We start from the raw sequence: 23,395 nt of genomic DNA on the forward strand, positions 1-23,395 counted from the left end.
ACAGAATCATTTTCTGAAATTCTGCTTTGGATTGGAATGGATGTATAGATAAAATTGGAAACAATTTATATCTTGACTGTACATATAAAGTCTTCCAACCCAATAATATGGAATATCTCTTCATTTATTTAGATCTTCTTTGATTCTTTCTTCTATATTTTGGAGTTTTCCACATATAGTACCTGCACATATTTTGGCTTATACCTAAGTACATTATTTTCCCCAAAGCTATTGCCAATATTTTTTTAATGCAAATTCTAATGGTTCATTACAGGTATGTAGGAGAACAGTTGAGTTTTATATGTTGACCTTGTATCTTGCAATGTTCTTAAAACTCAGTTATTGAGGACTTTTTTTGTAGATTCATTGAGGTTTTCTGCATAAATAAATCATGTCATTTGTGAATAAAAGTAGTTTTATTTCTTTCTTTCCAATCTGTGTGCCTTTTAGTTGTTTTTCTTGCCTTATTTAAATAGGTTGGGCTATAAGTACCATGTTGGAAGGGACTGATGAGAGAGAGTTTCACCATTTCTCTGCATTCTTGGAGGGACTGATGAGAGAGAGTTTCACTGTTTCTCTGTATTCTTGCCTTAGTCTCAATCTTAAGGGGAAAGCATCCACTCTCCATTACTATGTTAGCTGTAGGATTTCATATATTCTCTTTAGTAGATTAAAGAAGTTTCTTAAGTTTTTCGTGAATGAATTAATTTTCATCTTTTTTTTATTCTGTTAGATCTTCAAATCAAATAGGTTATTTTAATGTCATTAGGTCTTGTTTTTTTCCTTACATAATTAATTTAAACAAAATCTTTATTTTTGATAAAAGGAAAAAGCTAAAATACTCATTTAATCTGTATAAGATTAATATTTCATTCATCATGAAATGAATAGAAATTAAGTAAAGACATTTTATTCTGTAATTTCAAATAATATACTGATTTTTTTCACCAAACTACAATTATATACCACCCAAAACAATGAAAAATATTCCAAAATTTTCTGTAAATGTGATGGGGAAGTATTGTATTACTATTAAAGTAATTTAGGACTAGTAGAGACAATCAGTGTATAATGTTCATCAGTTTGAGAAATATCCATCTTAAAGTCTTTTGCATGATGTTGGGAATTTCATGACAAAAAGGTATAGTATATAAATAACAAATTTTGAAGAGCCATCTGATAGTAAACCCTTGGTAATACTTAAATATTAATTTTTGTGTATGTTGGGGGTAAGAAATGAATACAGAAAAACCTGTGTGAGAGCATAGAACACACTTCGGCTCTGCTTGTTGTGGTAAATGGGCAAAAGGTTAAGCCATCAGCCCATCTTCCAGTGTCAGCTAAACAGTGGGTTTCTTTGTGTTGCTCATTTGTTAGCACAATATAGCAAGTGTTATTGAGAGGTAAACAAAGCAAGTCTTACATCAGACATTGAGCTTTTAAAAAAGTTGGAATGGGATGTACTGGGTGTTCAAAGAGTAAATTGATAGTACATTTTTATGTAAACCAGTGCTGCAGAGTAAATTGTATTGGAAATCAGGCCAACATTATACATCAGTGATACTCAGGTAAATATATGTCTAGTGGTACCAATTATAGAGAGTAATGTTGTGGGCTGGGGAGCCTCCCCCCACCCCCCCAACACACAGACAAAAGAGAAAACAACACTTACTAAAACATGGCCAGCCATAGGTTTATTTTCCTTAGCTATTTAGTTGGGGTAGATTTTACTTATATATAAATAAACCTTTTATTCATAAGATATAGTTTTAATATAGAATGTTTCCAGAGGCATGAAGTGTTATTTAGGACCTTTCCTTTAATGGCCAAAGAATATTTCTTGAGCATCCATGCAGATTAGATCTTAAACAGCTGCATGGAGCACAGAGAAGTCATGATTCCTGCCTCTGTGAACTAACTTGAATAAGTTCTTTCATCTAAAGATCTCACTGTTTGTCTGTTTCATGAATCCCTTATCTCATCTTTGAAGGGCTCATTCAGTTTAATACAGTTCAACTTTGTGGTTTAGAGCTCTAGAAACTGCTGTTGTAACTTACAATGCACAAAAAAGATGTTAATTTCAAAATTTCCTTATAATTAGATGAAATCCACTCTAAAGTGATAGTTTTTTTTGGCAAAGATTTAGAATGATAACTAGGGATTCTAATTCAAATTTAATTAGTTGTGTTATCTTAAATAAATTATGTATCCTTTTAGTATCCAATTTCTCTGTGGTCATAACAAGGCGTAACAGCTAAGAGACACACATGTGCTGAAATGCCTGAGTTCATTTGTTTTACATAAATTTGGAGTGCTGTCATTCTACCTACTCATAATCTCAGGCTCATATAGTATTCTGCAACCATTTCAGCAGTGATTAACTGAAAGTCACTATCATATCATTTAGATATAATTTGTTAAGAAAATATTAGATGATGTTCTCCTTATCTAGGTACTTAGATCACATATTGCCACTTGGTGTTGCCTCCCATTTCATGTTGCCTTATTCCTGTCTACTTATTGAGTTCTTTGAATTCAGGGATCTTGACTTACTTGAACCTTCCCAAAAATTACTGTTCAGTGCCTTTTAAATATGGAGTAAACTTCTGGGTTTTGTTTTTTGTTTTTTGTTTTTTTTCATTGCTTTGGAGTATCCCACATGTTCTTTTCCAATCATGGAGATAGCTAAATTTAACTGTAGTTTTACTAAAGAGCTTATTTACTATATTAAAACCACCTGGTTATAATCTTAGAAATCTGGTACCATTTTTTTTTTCCTTTGAGCATATGTAAATAGGGATCAGAGAACATTGATCCAAGCATTTCTAACTCAGAATGGCAAAAGCACACAAAGAGTTTGGGTATTTATACATTAGAAATAAAATAATGTAGGTGGCATTTATTCATGCAATCAGTGAATATTACTGGCATCAACTAAATGTTAGATTCTTTGCTGTACCTATAAACATGGTGATTGAAAAAAAACCAGATAAGATCCCTTTCTGATGGAGCTTATAGTCAGTAAACGGACAAAATATTTATTTAAACCAGACAGTAACAATGTAATACAGATTATAAATATGTAGGTGGTGTGAGAGACTAACTGGGTGAAGATTGTGCTACTTTTCATACAGTGCTTAGAAGAGGCCTTTTAAAGACACAATGTAAGACTGTAAGGATAAGGAACTGCCTAGATTATGGTCTCTAAATAATGTTCTCTTTGAAAAAGGACTCACAATTCCTTGGGAAACTATCTTACTGCAAACTGGAATAGGAACTGTAAAAGAAAACAAACTGTAATGTCTGCTGGGATCATGATATGGAAGCCAACTTGGAAACACCCACTGACCACATGGAACAATTGGAGCACCAAAGAATAGTGACTGCAGTAAAGTGCAGTAAAGTGAAACACATCCATTAATCAAAATTTATGAGTTCATAATGTTATTTTTAAAACTCACTGGACCAAAACTGTACAATCAAATATTTTTCCTGCTTTTCCTCTGAAAACTGTACCTCAGGATAACCAAATAGTTCAGGAGGGATAGTTCTTTAAAAAAGAATTCCAGCTAGTAAATGCAGAAAGAAGGACAAACTCTTCTATCTTAATGAAATGAAAGTACATACATAAGCAATGAAATTTTTCACAGCTTCCTATATATACTTTTGAATATTTTGTGTTGGGAAACTTAAAAGTAATTTAAAGGAAGAGGGTGAGAATTCAGAATGTGGTAATGGTAATGGTGGGAAGGTACTTCACATAAACATAGTATGAACAAGGTGCAGAAGTGAAATAAATGATGTCCTAGTGTCTGGTTTAACAATTTTTTTTAAGAATTGTTTCATTTATAGCCATGTCACAGAAAGATAATATCTATAGTTTTTTTTGAAAATTGCTTCTTTCCTCTGCTATGTTTTTAAGTATAATTTCAAAGTTATCAGAAAGTACAAGGTCTGTAAGTTGAAGTATTGTGGATGTGCAGTTGTATGTGAGTTCTCAGAACACACAGTACCTGGGAATAGTGAAACTAATATTGCCAAGTTCAGGAGGAGCTTGAGATTCAAAGGAGCTTCTCTATAGTTCCTGCTACCCTTTGGATTCTTTGAAGTAATTGTAAACAAAAGGATTCAACAATGGATTTAATTAATAAGCCAAATTGATTTGGCAGAAGACCTTAGCAAAAGGTAGAATTTATAGAGGGCAGCATTGATATTACTTGTGCAACCTCTGCTTAAAGTAAGCAATATGTTAATTAATATAGATTGTTCCTCATCTCAGCATCTTATTTATTCCTTTTAAAGTTATATGTATAGAAATGAGTATCCCAAAGTTTATGATTTCTAATCCTATTATATTGGCCCCTGTTATTATAGTAGGGGACCACACATGTTCTTGCCTAAAAGCAGTATGTTCTATATTCAGGGCGAGTTTAACCTCATTTGTAAAGAAAACAGTCTTCTGTCTTCAACTCTTGACACCCACGTATCTTTTATAGATAAATACTCTGTTTTGTCCAGGTTCATGTTGCATGGATAACAATAAATGGGTATATTTCTCTATAAACCAAATTTTTTAAAAGTGATTTGTGCCATGGTATTATTTAAAAAGAAAAAGCCCTTAAAATCTATCTTGAAAATTACTAGTGTAAAATAGCAACAAGATTTGTTCATTAATTTTACAAGCCAGTGTGTATCTGTTAAATGTGCTTTTGCCCTTCCTGGTATATGAAAGTTTGACTGCTTGGATTTAGAAATGTAGTACATGCCACAGCAGAGGAATGGTGGGAAATTTGAGATGTCAACCTGTGTAATCAAAGATATTCCAGCAGTGGTTTGTTTTTATGACTGGTCAGATAGTTCAGTGAAATGAAAAGCATATCAATTAAGTTTCTATTTTCTCATCCTTACACTTAGCCTTTTCCTAAGTTATAGTGTTCGTCCATTTATGATTTTTTTTTTTACTTTTTTTAAATTAATTTTTTTATTTTGGTGTCATTTATCTATAATTACATGGAGAACATTATGTTTACTAGGCTCCCCCCTTCACCAAGTCCCCCCCACATACCCCTTCACAGTCACTGTCCATCAGCGTAGTAAGATGCTGTAAAATCACTACTTGTCTGCTCTGTGTTGCACAGCCCTCCCCATGCCCCCCCACACTATACATGCTAATCGTAATATCCCCTTTCTTTTTCCCCACCCTTGTCCCTCCCTTCCCACCCATCTTCCCCAGTCCCTTTCCCTTTGGTAACTATTAGTCCATTCGTGGGTTCTGTGATTCTGCTGCTGTTCTATGATTCATGATTTTTTTTTTAACCTATGAATTCAACTTACATTTGGAAAGATCGGATTTGCTGAGTGATGTATCATAAGGAAAAAGAGTTTCCTTCATGGCACAATACTTATTTAAAAAAACGTTTTTTTTTAATAGGGTATTCAGAAGTTGGCTAGTCAGTATCTGAAGAGAGATTGGCCTGGAATAAAAGCTGATGATCGGAATGATTACAGGTAATTTAATAAGTAGTTCTTACCCATTTTCTTTAAGAACTGTTTCATTTATAGCCATGACATAGAAAGATAATATCTATAGGTTTTTTTAGAAAATTGCTTCTTTCCTCTGCTATGTTTTTAAGTATAATTTCAAAATTAACAAAAACTGTTAATGTTCCACAGTGTGTAGATAGTCTGTATAAAATAGGTCACTTACATATGTTTTAAACCATATTTAATTAATTAACTAATACCCACATGTGAAATTTAAAGAAGGTAGATGACATTGGAACACAAATCATTTCCTGAGTAACCTATATGTAAAACACATCATGCAACAATAATGAAGCAAGACTGTAGTGTTCTATCATGATCATTGGATCATTACTTCTAAAACAAATTCTAAATTTGGAAGGATAGAATTTTGTGAGCCTGAGGGAAAAGAATTCCTAAGATACGCATATCTATATAAGTAAATAAAACACGGTATCCAGAAACTGGCTAGTCAATATCCCACATACACATTTTGAAGAAGGTAGATTTGCAATGGGATATAAATTGTGTCCTCAGTGACCTACAGATATCTTTAAAATATTTGTAATTTTGTTTAGAATCTGATGTCTTTTTTGAGGTTGGTATGTAACTATTTTTTGGCTTTTGTACTCAGAACTGTCCTTAGTAGTGAGAGAACCATTGGTCAAAGACAAGATTTCAGAGCTTGTAGTCTAGCTGGAGTTAAGACTAATGCCCATGAAAGAATAGCAGAGAACCCAGGGTATTAAGAACTCAGGATCAAAGTGTGTGGTTTGGAGTCGAATATGAAATCACGTAGCTGGATTGTCGGTGAAGACTGACATCATCATAAATTCTTAATGGTGCTAGAACACTGAAGTATAAACAAGAAACCATCATAGTTCTTAGCAGTTGCAGGACAAGCTGATAACTTGGAAGGTGGCCTGATAGCTATAGATAATAAAACATCCGGATAGTTGCAGTATAAAAATAATAAAACAGAAAAAGAAAATAAACAAAAATAAGAGAATTTCTTGTAGACATTCCAATAGCTACAAAGTTCAGTTAAGGAGGGAAGAGAGAGTAGATGAAGTTCTATGCAAAAGAGACACGTAGAGCAAAATCTGGAGGTGAGATTGAGAATGATATGTTCAGTATTGCTGGCATAAGGAAAGGCTGACCAAGGAAGAGTTTGCTTGTTGGAAAGTAAAGAAGGACTCACATCTATAGACAGGCTGTACTCCAAGTTTGTTTGAGATATAAGATGCAGGTTATCAAAGAATTAAGGATGAAAAGGTCCACCCCCAGCCAGCTTATATAACCTGTTTTTAAAACTATGTTAAAACAATTTTTAGTAAATATTTACTATATGTCAGACACTGTACTAGGAACTTTAATTTACCTCTCATTATTATCAATGCAACCCTATGAAGAACATATAATTATATATCCTCTTTTTTTTTTTTGAGAGGGCATCCCTCATATTTATTGATCAAATGGTTGTTAACAACAATAAAATTCTGTATAGGGGACTCAATGCACAATCATTAATCAACCCCAAGCCTAATTCTCAACAGTCTCCAATCTTCTGAAGCATAATGAACAAGTTCTTACATGGTGAATAAGTTCTTACACGGTGAACAGTGCAAGGGCAGTCATATCACAGAAACTTTCAGTTTTGATCACGCATCATGAACTATAAACAGTCAAGTCAGATATGATTATTCGTTTGATTTTTATACTTGATTTATATGTGAATCCCAAATTTCTCCCTTGTTGTTATTATTATTATTTTTTTAATAAAATGCTGAAGTGGTAGGTAGATGCAAGATAAAGGTAGAAAACATAATTTAGTGCTGTAAGAGCGCAAATGTAGATGATCAGGTCTGTGCCTATAGACTAAGTATTAATCCAAGCTAGACAAGGGCAACAAAACATCCACGGACGCAGAAGATTTCTCTCAAAACAGGGGGGGTGAGGTTCTAAGCCTCACCACTGTTGATGCCCAATTTCTCACCTGATGGCCCCCTGCGACTGTGCCTGTCTTAGGTTGTTCCTCCCTTGAGGAATCTTACCCGTCTCTGGCTAACCAGTCATCTTCCGGGGCCATACAGGGAAATGTAAAGTTGGTAAGTGAGAGAGAAGCCATATTGTTTGAAAAGGTTAGCTTTTTACTTCTTTGCAGATTTATGCCCTGTGGCTTCTATGCCCAGCATTTGTCTTGAGGTATCTTTACCACTTGGAGGAATTATGATACTCGGTAAATTCGATATGAGGCATGAATTGTATTTAAGGGTTGTAATTAGGATGGAAGAAGAAAAGCTATAGAAGTAGCAGGCAGAAGAAAACATGGGAAGATTGATTATTTCTTTGACATATCTTCTTGGAGAGTAACTTAAGCATGTATAGGTTTTAAACTACTAATTAAATTGCACACACACATTAACATAATAGGAATACAGTTACATAACCAAAGCAGATCTATAATTACCAGCCATCTCCAGTGAAACCAAGAAAATCAGGCATCCTAGGCATTTGTGAAAATTTATTTATGATGTGATGGATATTGTCCAACTGTACTTGAACAGTCTGAGAGAAATCAGGCAAGTTAAAACAACCCATTGCTAGGAAATGTTCACATCCCATATGTTCTTTTAACAGTAGATAGTCTGTAGTTGTAAGATTTTGGAGCGCTATAACTTGCACTTCTAATTCTTGGTTGAGTTCCAACAGTATAGATCCAGTCAAATTTGTTGTTTTACTGTATGCACAGGCCAGCTTAGCTATCTCCTTCTTCATTCCCATGGCAAGTCCAGGAACCGGTGGGATGAATGCAGCTATAGCTGTAGCAGCGCCTGGATCTTTGTTGAGGTTTTTTGATGATCATCTTCTGGTATGAGTCTTCCAGAGAGTGCTGATGTTGAAAGTTCTTCTTCATATCGTATCTTAGTTCATTTTCTGGGTAGCCAAATTAGGCTTTGATCCTCTGTATAAACACAAATAGACCCTTTGCCCACACTTTGATATGACCTTTATACTATTGTGAAGAACCTATTGGAGATCAACAGACAGGAACTGCTTTTTTTTTTTTAAGAGAAAGGAATATTATCAGAAAAGTGTACTTCCATAGCTGATCATCTGACACCCTTTAAAGATCAAAATTAAGGATATGTAAAGCATGCATTAATCATTGATTTGCAGTTAGTTTTATCTTATCAGGGAATAATCCCCCTTTTCTTTCTCTCTTTTTCTTTGTTATCATTAACCTACAATTACATGAAGAATATTATGTTTACTAGGCTCTCCCCTATACCAAGTCCCCACCACAAACCCCATTACAGTCACTGTCCATCAGCATAGCAAAATGATGTAGAATCACTTCTCGTCTTTTCTGTGTTGCACTCCCCTCCCCTTTCTCCCACCCCCCACATTATACATGCTAATCATAATACCCCCTTTCATCCCCCACCCCCTTATTCCTCCCTACCCACCCATCCTCCCCAGTCCCTTTACCTTTGGTACCTGTTAGTCCATTCTTGGGTTCTGTGATTTTGCTGCTGTTTTGTTCCTTCAGTTTTTCCTTTGTTCTTATACTCCACAGATGAGTGAAATCATTTGATACTTGTCTCTCTCTGCCTGGCTTATTTCACTGAGCATAATACCCTCTAGCTCCATCCATGTTGTTGCAAATGGTAGGATCTGTTTTCTTCTTATGGCTGAATAATATTCCATTGTGTATATGTACCACATCTTCTTTATCCATTCATCTACTGATGGACACTTCGGTTGCTTCCATTTCTTTGGCTATTGTAAATAGTGCAGCAATAAACATAGGGATGCATCTGTCTTTTTCAAACTGGAGTGCTGCATTCTTAGGGTAAATTCCTAGAAGTGGAATTCCTGGGGCAAATGGTATGTCTATTTTGAACTTTTTGAGGAACCTCCATACTGCTTTCCACAGTGGTTGAACTAATATATATTCCCACCAGCAGTGTAGGAGGGTTCCCCTTTCTCCACAACCTCACCAACATTTGTTGTTGTTTGTCTTTTGGATGGTGGTTATCCTTACTGGTGTGCAGTGATATCTCATTGTGGTTTTAATTTGCATTTCTCTGATGACTAGCGATGTGGAGCATCTTTTCATGTGTCTGTTGGCCATCTGAATTTCTTCTTTGATGAACTGTCTGTTCAGCTCTTCTGCCCATTTTTTAATTGGATTATTTGCTTTTTGTTTGTTGAGGTGCATGAGCTCCTTATATATTTTGGATGTCAAGCCTTTATTGGATCTGTCATTTACAAATATATTCTCCCATACTGTAGGGTACCTTTTTGTTCTATTGATGGTGTCTTTTGCTGTACAGAAGCTTTTCGGCTTAATATAGTCCCACTTATTCATTTTTGTTTTTGTTTTCCTTGCCTGGGGAGATATGTTCAAGAAGAGGTCACTCATGTTTATGTCTAAGAGATTTTTGCCTATGTTTTTTTCTAAGAGTTTTATAGTTTCATGACTTACCTTCCGGTCTTTGATCCATTTTGAATATGCTTTTGTATATGGGGTTAGAAAAAGGTCCAGTTTCATTCTCTTACATGTAGCTGTCCAGTTTTGCCAGCACCATCTGTTGAAGAGACTGTCATTTCACCATTGTATGCCCATGGCTCCTTTATCAAATATTAATTGGCCATATATGTTTGCGTTAATGTTTGGAGTCTCTAATCTGTTCCACTGGTCTGTGGCTCTGTTCTTGTTCCAGTACCAAACTGTCTTGATTACAATGGCTTTGTAGTAGACCTTGAAGTTGGGGAGTGAGATCCCCCCCACTTTATTCTTCTTTCTCAGGATTGCTTTGGCTATTCGGGGTCTTTGGTGTTTCCATATGAATTATTGAACTATTTGTTCCAGTTCGTTGAAGAATGTTGCTGGTAATTTGATAGGGATTGCGTTGAATCTGTATATTGCTTTGGGCAGGATGGCCATTTTGACAATATTAATTCTTCCTAGCCAGGAGCATGGGATGAGTTTCCATTTGTTAGTGTCCCCTTTAATCATTTAAAAGTGTGTTGTAGTTTTCAGGGTATAGGTCTTTCACGTCTTTGGTTAGGTTTATTCCTAGGTATTTTATTCTTTTTGATACAATTGTGATTGGAGTTGTTTTCCTGATTTCTCTTTCTATTGGTTCAGTTGTTATTGTATAGGAAAGCCACAGATTTCTGTGTGTTCATTTTGTATCCTGCAACTTTGCTGTATTCGAATATCAGTTCTAGTAGTTTTGGAGTGGAATCTTTAGGGTTTTTTATGTACAATATCATGTCATCTGCAAATAGTGACAGTTTAACTTCTTCTTTACCAATCTGGATTCCTTGTATTTCTTTGTTTTGTCTCATTGCCATGGCTAGGACCTCCAGTACTATGTTAAATAACAGAGGGGAGAGTGGGCATCCCTGTCTTGTTCCTGATCTCAGAGGAAAAGCTTTCAGCTTCTCACTGTTCAGTCGGATGTTGGCTGTGGGTTTATCATATATGGCCTTTATTATGTTGAGGTACTTGCCCTCTATACCCATTTTGCTGAGAGTTTTTATCATGAATGGATGTTGAATTTTGTCGAATGCTTTTTCAGCATCTATGGAGATGATCATGTGGTTTTTGTCCCTCTTTTTGTTGATGTGGTGGATGATGTTGATGGATTTTCAAATGTTGTACCATCCTTGCATCCCTGGGATGAATCCCACTTGGTCATGGTGTATGATTCTTTTGATATATTTTTTAATTTGGTTTGCTAATATTTTATTGAGTATTTTTGCATCTACGTTCATCAGAGATATTGGTCTGTAATTTTCTTCTTTGTTGGGGTCTTTGCCTGGTTTTGGTATTAGGGTGATGTTGGCTTCATAGAATGAGTTTGGGAGTATTCCCTCCTCTTCTATTTTTTGGAAAACTTTAAGGAGAATGGGTATTATGTCTTCTCTGTATGTCTGATAAAATTCCAAGTTAAATCCATCTGGCCTGAGGTTTTGTTTTTGCGTAGTTTTTTGATTACCATTTCAATTTCTTTGCTCATAATTGGTTTGTTTAATTTTTGTGTTTCTTCCTTGGTCAGTCTTGGAAGGTTGTATTTTTCTAGGAAGTTGTCCATTTCTTCTAGGTTTTCCAGCTTGTTACCATATAGGTTTTCATAGTAGTCTTTAATAATTCTTTGTATTTCTGTGGAGTGTGTCATGATTTTTCCATTCTCATTTCTGATTCTGTTGATGTGTGTTGATTCTCTTTTTCTCTTAATAAGTTTGGCTAGAGGCTTATCTATTTTGTTTATTTTCTCAAAGAACCAGCTCTCGGTTTCGTTGATTTTTGGTATTGTTTTATTCTTCTCAATTTTGTTTATTTCTTCTCTGATCTTTATTATGTCCCTCCTTCTGCTGACTTTAGGCCTCATTTTTTCTTCTTTTTCCAGTTTCGATAATCGCGATGTTAGACTATTCATTTGGGATTGTTCTTCCTTCTTTAAGTGTTCCTGGAATGCTATATTCTTTCTTCTTAAGACTGCATTTGCTGCGTCCCACAGAAGTTGAGGCTTTGTGTTGTTGTTGTCATTTGTTTCCTTATATTCCTTGATCTCTATTTTAATTTGTTCATTGATCCATTGATTATTTAGGAACCTGTTGGTAAGCCTCCATGTGTTTGTAAGCCTTTTTGTTTTCTTTGTAGAATTTATTTCTAGTTTTATACCTTTGTGGTCTGAACAATTGGTTGGTGGAATTTCAGTCTTTTGGAATTTACTGAGGCTCTTTTTGTGAGCTAGTATGTGGTCTATTCTGGAGAATGTTCCATGTGCACTTGTGAAGAATGTATATCCTGTTTCTTTTGGATGTAGAGTTCTGTAGATGTCTATTAGGTCCATCTGTTCTAGTGTGTTGTTCAGTGCCTCTGTGTCCTTACTTATTTTCTGACCAGTGGATCTATCCTTTGGGGTGAGTGGCATGTTGAAGTCTCCTAAAATGAATGCATTGCATTCTATTTCCTCCTTTAGTTCTGTTAGTATTTATTTCACATATGTTGGTGCTCCTGTGTTGGGTGCATATATATTTATAATGGTTATATCCTCTTGTTGGACTGAGCTCTTTATCATTAAGTAATGTCCTTCTTTATCTCTTGTTACTTTCTTTTTTTGAAGTCTATTTTGTCTGATACTAGTACTGCAACCCCTGCTTTCTTCTCTCTGTTGTTTGCCTGAAATATGTTTTTCCATCTGTTGACTTTTAGTCTGTGCATGTCTTTGGGCTTGAGGTGACTTTCTTGTAAGCAGCAGATAGATGGGTCTTGCTTTTTTATCCATTCTATTACTCTGTGTTTTGATTGATGCATGCAGTCCATTTCCGTTTAGAGTGACTATTGAAAGATATGTACTTATTGGCATTGTAGCCTTTAGATTCGTGGTTACCAAAGGTTCAAGGTTAGCTTCTTTAGTATCTTACTGCCTAACTTAGTTCACTTATTGAGCTGTTATATACACTGTCTGGAGAGTCTTTTCTTCTCTCCCTTCTTATTCCTCCTCCTCCATTCTTTATATGTTGGTTGTTTTTTTCTGTGCTCTTTCATGTTTCCTTTAACTGCTTTCAGTGGGTATTTGATTTTTTTTTTGCCTTTGTTTAGTATTTGGTTGGTCTGCTCTCTTTGCTATGATTCTATTTTCTCTGGTGACATCTGTTTAGTCTTAGGAGTGCTCCCATCTAGAATACTCCCTCTAGAATACCCTGTAGAGGTGGTTTGTGGGATGCGAATTCCCTCAACTTTTTCTTGTCTGGGAATTGTTTAAGCCCTCCTTCGTATTTAAATGATAATCGTGCTGGATACAGTATCCTTGGTTCAAGGCCCTTCTGTTTCATTGCATTAAATATATCATGCCATTCTCTTCTGGCCTGTAAGGTTTCTGTCGAGAAGTCTGATGTTAGCCTGATCGGTTTTCCTTTATAGGTGACCTTTTTCTCTCTTGCTACCTTTAAAACTCTGTCGTTGTCCTTGATCTTTGCATTTTAATTATTATGTGTCTTGGTGTTGTCCTCCTTGGGTCCTTTCTGTTGGGAGTTCTGTGTATTTCCGTGGTCTGTTTGATTATTTCCTCCCCCAGTTTGGGGAAGTTGTCAGCAATAATTTCTTCAAAGACACTTTCTATCCGTTTTTCTCTCTTTTCTTCTGGTACCCCTATGATACAGATATTGTTCCTTTTGGATTGGTCACACAGTTCTCTTAATATTGTTTCATTCCTGGAGATCCTTTTATCTCTGTCTGTGTCAGCTTCTATGCGCTCCTGTTCTCTGGTTTCTATTCAATCAGTGGCCTCTTGCATCTTATCCATTTTTCTTGTAAATCCTTCCAGTTTGCTTTACTTCTGTAATCTCATTCTGGATGTCTGTAATCTCCCTCTGGACGTCTGTAATCTCCTTCCGGACTTCATCCCTTAGCTCTTGTATATTTCTCTGCATCTCCGTCAGTATGTTTATGATTTTTATTTTGAATTCTTTTTCAGGAAGACTGGTTAGGTCTGTTTCCTTCTCAGGTGTTGTCTCTGTTATCTTTGTCTGCCTGAAATTTTTCCTTTTCATGGTGAAAGAGATAGTTTGCAGAGCTGGCACGAGTGATGGCTAGAAGAACTTCCCTTCTTGTTGATTTGTGGCCTTCCTCTCCTGGAAGAACAGCAGCCTCTAGTGGCTTGTGCTGGGCAGCTGCACGCAGACGGGGCTTCTGATTCTTGCCCAGCCGATATGGAGTTTATCTCCACTGTTGCTGTGGGCATGGCCTGCCTCCCGCTGCAGCTCAGATATGGTGGAGCTTGGAGGGGGAATGGCCAGGAGGCTGTTTATCTCCGTGAGGGGCCTCTGAGCTGCCCTGCTATCCAGGGGTTTAGGTTGCCCGGAGTTCCCTGCTGCTGGACTAAGTATCCCAGGAAACTTCTGTCCCGCTGTGGGGTCCCTGTCCCTTTAAGACTTCCAAAAAGCACTCTCTAATCTTTGTCCCTGGGGCACCGGCTGCAGGGACCCACTCACAGGTCTTACTGTCCTGTTTCCCTAGTATCCAGGACCCCACGCATGCACTGTGTCTGTGCTCTGGTGCAGATGGCTAGGGCTGGCTATTCAGCAGTCCTGGCCTCCCTCTCCCTCCCCGCTCTGACTCCTCTCCTCCCACCTGGAGCTGGGGTGTGGGGCGCTTGGGTCCCGCCAGGCCAGGGTTTCTATCTTACCCCCTTCGTAGGGCACTGGGTTCTCACAGGTGTGGATGTGGTCTGGATGTTGTCCTATGTCTTCTGGTCTCTCTTTAGGAAGAGTTGTCTTTATTGTATTTTCAGAAATATATGTGGTTTTGGGAGGAGATTTCTGCTGCTCTACTCACGCCGCCATCTTGGCTCCCCCCCCCCCCCCAATATATCCTCTTTCTATATACTAAGTCTCAGGTTATGTGTCTTATTTTTCTTATTCATTCTATATACTTCGTCTATAGAGAAACTAAGTCTCGGGTTATGTGTCTTATTCAAGGTCAACATGTATTTAAACACTCATTTATCCATTGATTTTTTTTATTCATGATATAGCTTTGAAAAATCGACTACATGCTAGTTGTTAAAGTAGACTTTGGAGAAACTAAGAAATGGTGCCAGTTCTTAAGGTGCTTACAGGAGAGCACCACTCTAAAAGCTGCAATATTGGGTAGTAGTAGAGGTGCATTGGGACTGTAGAGAAAAACCTAGGCTTCTAGAGCTTAGTCTTAGAGAATGTGCAGGAGTTTGCTAGGGTTGGGCAAAAGGAATTCTAAGCAGAAATAACACCTTAAAGGCAGGAGGCATGAGAAAAAATGAATGTTAGGTATCAATGATCAGTTCAGTATAGTTGGTGTGATGTACATGGGTTGGAGGATGAGAGAAGAGGTGGGCATGAAGGATATAGGCATCATGAAGGACTTTGCATATCACAGGGTTTCTTTTTTTATTCAGAATATAACCAAAGCACTGAAGAATTTCCACAAGAGGAATGACATGTACAATTTCACTTTAGTAGTAGTATGAAGATGGTTTAGAGGGATGTGAGGAAGAATTCAGAAAGGATAGAATTGCAGGGATTTGATCATTTGTCATTTCTTACTTAGAATTATATATTAGGTTGTGGGGGAGATTTTAGACATATCAAGGAAACTGAAGCTGGAAGACTTGGAATTGATTCAGTAGCGTTTTTATGTGTTTGTTAAAATTGTTTGAAGACATACAGTAAATTTTGAGAGGGGATAATTGTTTGAAGACTATACTACAGATTCTATAACTATCAAGTTATAAAGTACAGTTGACCTTTGAACAATGTGGGGGTTATGGTGGCCAACCCCTTACGTAGTTGAAAATCTGCATATAACTTTTGACTCTCCAAAAACTTAAATATTAATAGCTTACTATTGAGCTGATGCCTTACTGATAACATAGACAGTTAAAATGTATTTTGTATTTAATACAGATTACATATTGTATTCTTACAGCAAAGTGAACTAGAGAAAAAAAAATGTGTTTTCAAATTGTCACAGATGTCCAAAAATTTTTCCAACGTATTTTCCAATATAGTTGGAAAAAAATCTATGTGTAAGTGAACCTGTGCAGTTCAAACTTGCATTGTTCAAGGGTCAATTGTAATTTTCTCAGTATCTAAAATAGGTTTTAGAACATAGAAAGCACCTGATAAATATTTGCTAACCAAAGAATGAAGTAGAGGGAGGGAAAGTAAGGACTGTAGAATGACTCCTAGATTTTTTAATTAGGCAATTGAGAGGATGGTGGTGCCATTGTGAAAAAAGACAATAGAAAAGATCGGTATTGAGGGTGAGAAAGGCAAATGCCAGTTTTTCTTTTTTGTTGGGAGTTTATTTTAGGTTCTAGTCATTTAAAATTTCCCTTTTAACTTTTTTTGTATTTATATTTATATTGGTAATTAAAAAATGCTTATCGAAAGTGCTCTTATGTTACATTTTAAACAGTATAGAGAATATAAAGTACAGCCTCATCCTCTTCCCTAAGCCTCTTCCATTCAAATTTCTATTTCCCTAGAGTAATTGCTGTTAAAAGCATGTGGTCCTTTCTTCCATATTTTTCGTGTGTGGTTCATACATGAACACAGACAGTTTTGCTGTTTTTAACAAAATAGGAATAATCATACACATATGCTTCTGTAACCACCCTCCACCATCACACTAACACTTAAGAACGTCTGTTTTAGATATCCTTTCATGCCACTATGTTCAGGTCCCACATTCTTTTTAATGGCTGTGTTAGTGCCATAGTATGGGTAACTATAGTCATCCATTTTCTCTGTGGGTAGTTATTTAGTTTATTACTATTGCAAATAATGCTGCAATGGATAATTTGTCTATGCACATAGCTGTATCTTTGTGTATGGTGAAAGTATATAGAGTAAATTTTGAGAGAGGATAATACTGGGTCAAATGGTTTATGTATTTAAAATGTTATCATCATCAGCTCTATCAATATATTTTACATTTCTTCTAATTTGATATGAAATTGCCCATGTCTTTTTATTTTTTACCAAAAGGGCATGTGATCCACCTTTAAACATTTTTGCCAATTTAGTGATACATACACCATTTAATGCCATTAAACCACCCCCCATTTGCTTGGAAACTAGACTTCTGTAACACTACTTTTTTTTTTAATATCTGAGGACAGGTTTTTAGCCCTGTCTTAGTCTCTTCAGGTTGCTGTAACAAATTTCCACAGACTGGGTTATATATAGCAGAATTTATTTCCCCGGATTCTAGAGGCTCGAAGCCCAATAACAGGATGCCAGCATGGTTGAGTTCTAGCGAAGTACTTATTCTGAGTTGCAGGCTCCTTGACTTCTGGTTTCCTTCACATGGTGGGAGGGGTTTGGGAACTCTGTGGGGGCTCTTTTGGAAGGACATTAATCTGCCTTATGACCTGATCACCTCCCAAAAGCCTCACCTCCTAATAGCATCACCTTTGTGCATTAGGATTTCCACATAGGAATTTGTAGAGGGACACATTCAGATCATAGTAATTCCTTTTTAAGAGTTTCTCTGAGTTCCCTCAGCTCTCTAGTGACTGTTTTTAGTAATCATATCTATATTCCTGTCTTCAAATCTTGCCTATAAACTAGTAATGATCATATGTTTTTATTAACTCTTCAGCTTGGGACCCAAAGAGTCAGTTGCCTCTATCTTTGAGTTCTTTGTACATCTCATCTTCTCTTAGGAATGTTAAGTAGCCACATTCTGCCTTTTTGAGCTCCCTTTCACAATTTCATTAAGTGCGATACCACCAATTATCAGTACCAGTGTTTTTGTAAAACAGTCCTGCTGTCACTTTTCTGCTTGAAAAAATCTATTGTTTCTCCTTGCCAATAGGAGGAAATTAAGATTTTTTTATAGTATTGAAAGCCATGAAGAAACCTGGCCCCAGATTACATTTGTTACCTCATCTGTAGCCATTTCTCCTTTCATCCTTGGTTTTCCACCCCTTGGGCACCTCAAGCTATAGTTGTATTTCAGTTGTTACTGCACCTCAACTGGATTGAAATCAGTTTCCTCCCACCTTTACCTCTGTTACCTAGGCTTAGGATATTCTCCCTACTACCAAGAACTACAATATATGAACACTTATTTATTAAACACCGTACTTTCTCCTTGTTAACAGTTATATATAAATTAATCTTAAGGTTATGAAACTACCTACTACATTTTCTAGAGTCCTCTTGATTCAGGGGCTATATTTTTAGGCCTAGGGGAAGAGCTATGGTTTGTTTGTTAAGCTGCTGCTTTTTACTTTTTATTTTGAAATAATTGTAGATTCACATGCAGCTAGTTGTCAAAATAACACAAAGAATGCTCTTAATCCTCTTCCCCAGTTCCCCCAGTGGTAATATCTTGCTTAAGTAAAGTGTAATATCACAACCAGAAAACTGGTACAGTCTGCTGACCTAATTCAGAATTCAGTAGTTTTACATGTACTCACTTGTATGTATGTATGTGTATGTGTTTACATATTAAATTCAATGGAGTTCTGTCATATATGTAGATTTGTGTGACCACCACCATTGTCACAATAAATTGGTTGGTTTGTTTCTTCATAAAAACTCTTCTTGGTAAAGTTTTCTGTTTTCTAGTTTAATAGCAATACGAGAAATACTGTACAGCATGATTTTAGATAGTATATGGATGAACATTTTTGAATTTTACTAATTATAACTAAATTACTATGACAAGTATTACTTGCTTTTCAGTTAAAGTATGAAGTAGTAAAGTACATATATTTTTTAAAGTGAGTCATTTAACAAAAAAAAAGATAAAATAATGGTAGAGAAGATATGAGGCAAAAATCATGTAAGACATACACAAAGAACTTTAGATATACAAAGCTTAGTATGTCTTTATTAGAGTAAAGAGACCCTTTTTCAATCTTTAGCATTATTACTGGGACCAAGAGCAGTCATATGTCAGCAGAAGAGCAGAGGTTTGGGAGCCATACAAGTCTGGGTTTGAATCTAGGCTCCATCATTCCCTCCTCCTTCCTCCAGTGAAAATGTACTGAGTGCCTGCTATGCCAGACCCTGTTCTTGGTGCTGAGGATACAGCAGTGAATAAAACCAAGCTTCTGCTTCATGGAACCCCCTTTCTAGTGAGAAAAGAGAAGACAGTAAGCATATGAATGATTAAACCTGTTAATTGGTGATAAGGACATGGTAAGGAACTGCAGAGTACCAGGAAGTGGTGGCACTACAATGGCTGTACTGTATAGAGCATGGACTTTAGGGGGACAAGAACAAAAGCAGAGAGGTCATTTAAAAGGCTTTTTTACTTATTATTACAGTAATCCAAGGATGAGATAATGGTGGCTCAAACCAGGGTAGTACCAGTGGAGGAGATAGACAGTATTTATTATATTTCATTTTATATTTTATTATATATTTCATTTTATTTTTAAGTCTAGTGAACAGGATTTCTTGGTGGGACAGATGTGAGATATGAGAGAAAAAGGAGGAATCGATGACTCTAGGGTTTTTGGTTTGAGCAACTGGAAGGGTTTGAGTAGCTGTCAGTGACATAGAATAATAGATTGCTAGAATAGATTTTGGGGAGATCAAGAATTTGGGTTTGGACATGTGAGTTTTAAGATGCCTATTAAATATGAAAGTTGGATATTTTACATTTTGGGGGTTAAGAAAGATGTCTGGGCTGGAATTAAAATTTCTGGAATAGTTAACATATTGATAGTATTTAAAGCCATGAGACTGGATGATGAACTTTTATCCAAAGAATGAATATAGTTAGAGAAGAGAAGAAGACTGGGGACTGACTCTGGGGACACTGAGCATTTACAGGGCATCGAGATGAAGAGGAACCAGCAAAGGGGACTAAACAATACCTGGTGAGGTAGAAGTAGACCAAGAGAGAGGAATGACCTGGGAGCCAAGTGAAGAAGGTAGTTCAGGAAAGATAAACCAGGTCAGTCCTGCTGATAGATTGAATAATAAGACCACAGCTTGAATTGGCTATTGGGATTAGCAACAGGGAAATCTCTGATGACCTTGACAAGCAATTTTGGAAGAGTGGTAGATGCTAAAGCCTTATTTTAGCTGAATTGAGAGACCAGGAGGAGAGGAAGTAGAAACAGTAATTTTAGACAATCACTTCAAGGATTGTTTCAAAGAGTTTTGCTATTAAAGGAACAGACACTGAAGCGGTAGCTGGAGAGAAGTGGAGGTTTTTTTTTTTTTTTTAAAGATGAAATCTAGCATACTTGTAAGCTCATTAGACTAATCTAATAGAAAGGGAAAGGTTGATATTTTTGGAGAAAGCACAATTACTGGATTGCTGTTACAATTACTGAGGTTATAGAGTGCAGTGCTAATGTGAAAAGCTGGCTTTCAGAGCACAGGTAGTTAAGGTAAAACAAGCGATGACAAGAGTGTATGGGTGCAGAGGCAGGGAGATTGGTAGATGTGGGGTCATGCAGACCTTGTCTTCTGGTAGCTTTGTTGTCAGCTGAACATGTGGTCACATTACAGGTTTCAAAGGAGAAGAGGTAGGAGACAATTGTTAGAAGATAGAATAATTGGATTGGAGGAACACAATGGAATTGCTGGGTAACACTAAGGAGTCATTAGAATTTGACATCAATTTAAAGTGAGATCAGGCAGCCTGATGATGGTTTTCTCCAGTAATGTTCTGCTGCATAGACATAGGTATGGCATAAACAGAATTTTTAATTTAATCAAGGTTGGAATTTGTAGATTATGGTGATGGAAAGAGAGGGGGGATAAGGGTGTACATAAGGGAGTGGTTATAATGGTGGACCATAAAACCTAGTCCAGATATGAAACAAGAAAAGGAGATAATGAGAGGTGAGAGATAGTGGGAAGGGGTAGGATCAAATGAATTATGGGTTCTGATAGGATTGAGTAATTGTTGGAATCAGAATCCTAAATGGCATGAGTAGAAACAGGAGATGTACGGAGATTGATGATTAAATTGGGATTGGAGCAGAGGGGTAGTTATTGGTTATAGAAGAGCGAGGTTATAACCATGGTAGTGCCATTTTCTGGTGAATAGCCTTAGAAAAATTACACAACCTCTTCAAGCCTTACTTTCCTCTCTGCACTATGGTGATAATGCCTGTCTTACAAAGTTCTCATGAAGATTAAATGACAACCATAAAGTATAAGCATAATGTGTAGCATGTGATAGGTTCTTAAAAGAATTTCCTTTCTTTCTTTTGTAATATGAATTTCATTTCCTGGCCTAAGCAAAAGAGCAAAATACCATGCATGCTTGGTACCTTTCCTTATGCTTTGAAATTACATATACGAAGCCTAGTGAAATTAATTTTTAAAAAATCACTCTTTAACTCATTATTGTTTTTCCTCAGTTGGAATGAGGAGCACCACAACCATTAGGACTACCACTATTATGTTAACAAGAAATACTTAAATTTCTACTACAATTCTGCTACTATTTCTATTTATTCATTTAGAAGAAATCTGTGTACCAAGAGTTTTCACATCATTGCATTTATTTGTTAAAATAGCCCTGTGAGGTACATGGTACCTATATTTTTGTTACTTCTCCATATGCCAGTTGAGGAAATGGAAAATACAGTGAAGTGTGCTATATATAATTCTGTTGATTAAACTGGAACACACACCCACATCTTCTGACTGACTGGCAACTGAATTCTGTGCTTTTCATGGTAGCTCATTGTTGAGGACACGTGTGCCTTCTCTGCATTTGCTATAAAGATCTTTTTCAAAACTCCATACTGAAAGGATTTTTCTTTTTATTGTACAGTTCTCATAATTTATACATCTATCCGTTTTTTATTCAACACATACTTATTTTAACCTTTTTAAGTATTAGGCCATGTGCTAGGCCCTAGGAATGCAGTAATGAGAAAGACATATACATACCCCTGCTTTAATGAAATTTTCTCTATAGACAGACATTAACTAACAATTACATACAAATATTTACAATTGAAGGAAAAGTGCTGGAGCCATGTGAGTGAGTCTTGGCTGAGTCTGTGGGTTGGCCTGGTGGTACTAGTGAAAGACGTTCCAAAGGAAGTTACATTTAAACTAAGATTTGAAGGTTGAATAGCAGTCAGCTAGTGAAGAGGTAAAGGGAAGAAGATGCTACCTAAGGGGACAGCATGGATAAAGGGATCCCTCCTCCCTCCCTTCCTTCCTACCTTCCCTCCCTTTGTTCCTTCCTATCCTAAGTTATAATGGTTCCTTCTCATTTTCATTATGATTTTAAAATGTATTTTAGGTATGAATTAATAGTTACAAAGCATAGTACCAAATTTTTCTCTCTGCGTTTTCTGAGAAGATCAGTGATTTGGACTACTCAGGAGGGGAGGGTCTGTGGTTGCATACATCCCAGGTTCCATTTGTTGTCGTACAATAAGGCCATGAGGGCATTAATTTTACTGTTCTTTTTTTCCCCTGTTTTATCAACAAATAATTGGCACACATCACTGTGTCAGTTTAAGGTATACAGCATGATGGTTTGATTTAAGTATATTGTGAAATGATTACCACAATAGGTTAACATCTATCATCTCATTAATTTTGCTCTTCTTATGTCCTTCAGTGCTTTTATACTGACAGTTTTTGCTGGCACAACACTGAATCTTTTTTTCAAAGGGAAGGTCATATACCTCTGCTTAAATAAATGAATATTTATCTCTAAATTGATTCATTTGGTATATTATACAAACTAATCCATTATACAAACTAATACTTTCCTTGGTTGAAAAATAGCTTCAAAGTTTTTTTAGTTCTAAGTGGGATAGGGACCCACACACCTTTTCTTTTTCTTGTTTTTACACTCTTATCCCACAGCTAGCACTTCATGTAGCACGTGGTCCCATACATTGATATAGTAGAAAATCCACATGACACAGTAAAGAAAATCTCAGGAAATGAATATTATAATCTATCAGCTCAAGTATCTCATTTTTAAAAACAAAGTACTATCCATTGTTATAAGTTATAAACTATGTTTATAACAAGTGTTGGAGCATACTAGAAGTAACACATTTAACAAAATAGAAGAGAAGGCTTGAAAAAGAACTTGACTACAAAAAGCAAAGGATGAATAATTTTTTGACTTAACCAAGAGATTGCTTACTACATTTATTAAGTAAAGGGTGATGGGACTTGGAATGATTCCAAGCGACAATGTGATCCTGGCTGAGCATTATTACAGCAAGAGAAACAGATGTACAGCAGTAATATCACAGGCTTCCTTTGTCAGACAAATGGACTTCTCAAGCCCATAAGCAATGGTTAATATTTTTTTTCCAACCACATCAGTCTATGTAAGAGATTAATATGA

General features: G+C 36.3%; 1 protein-coding gene across 3 annotated transcripts in view; it reads left to right on the top strand.

Moving 5' to 3' along the window:
- The window catches only part of FCHSD2 (FCH and double SH3 domains 2), a 332,094-nt gene that overhangs the window by 145,113 nt on the left and 163,586 nt on the right, over nt 1-23,395 (top strand). For all 3 annotated transcript variants that reach the window (XM_073216029.1, XM_073216028.1, XM_073216030.1), the window contains exon 4: nt 5,432-5,508. In XM_073216029.1, the coding sequence (XP_073072130.1) occupies nt 5,432-5,508 (77 nt within the window). The remainder of the gene's footprint in view (nt 1-5,431; nt 5,509-23,395) is intronic.

This window comes from Manis javanica, chromosome 11, assembly GCF_040802235.1.
Source record: "Manis javanica isolate MJ-LG chromosome 11, MJ_LKY, whole genome shotgun sequence".
In the NCBI taxonomy this organism is placed as follows: Eukaryota; Metazoa; Chordata; class Mammalia; order Pholidota; family Manidae; genus Manis; species Manis javanica.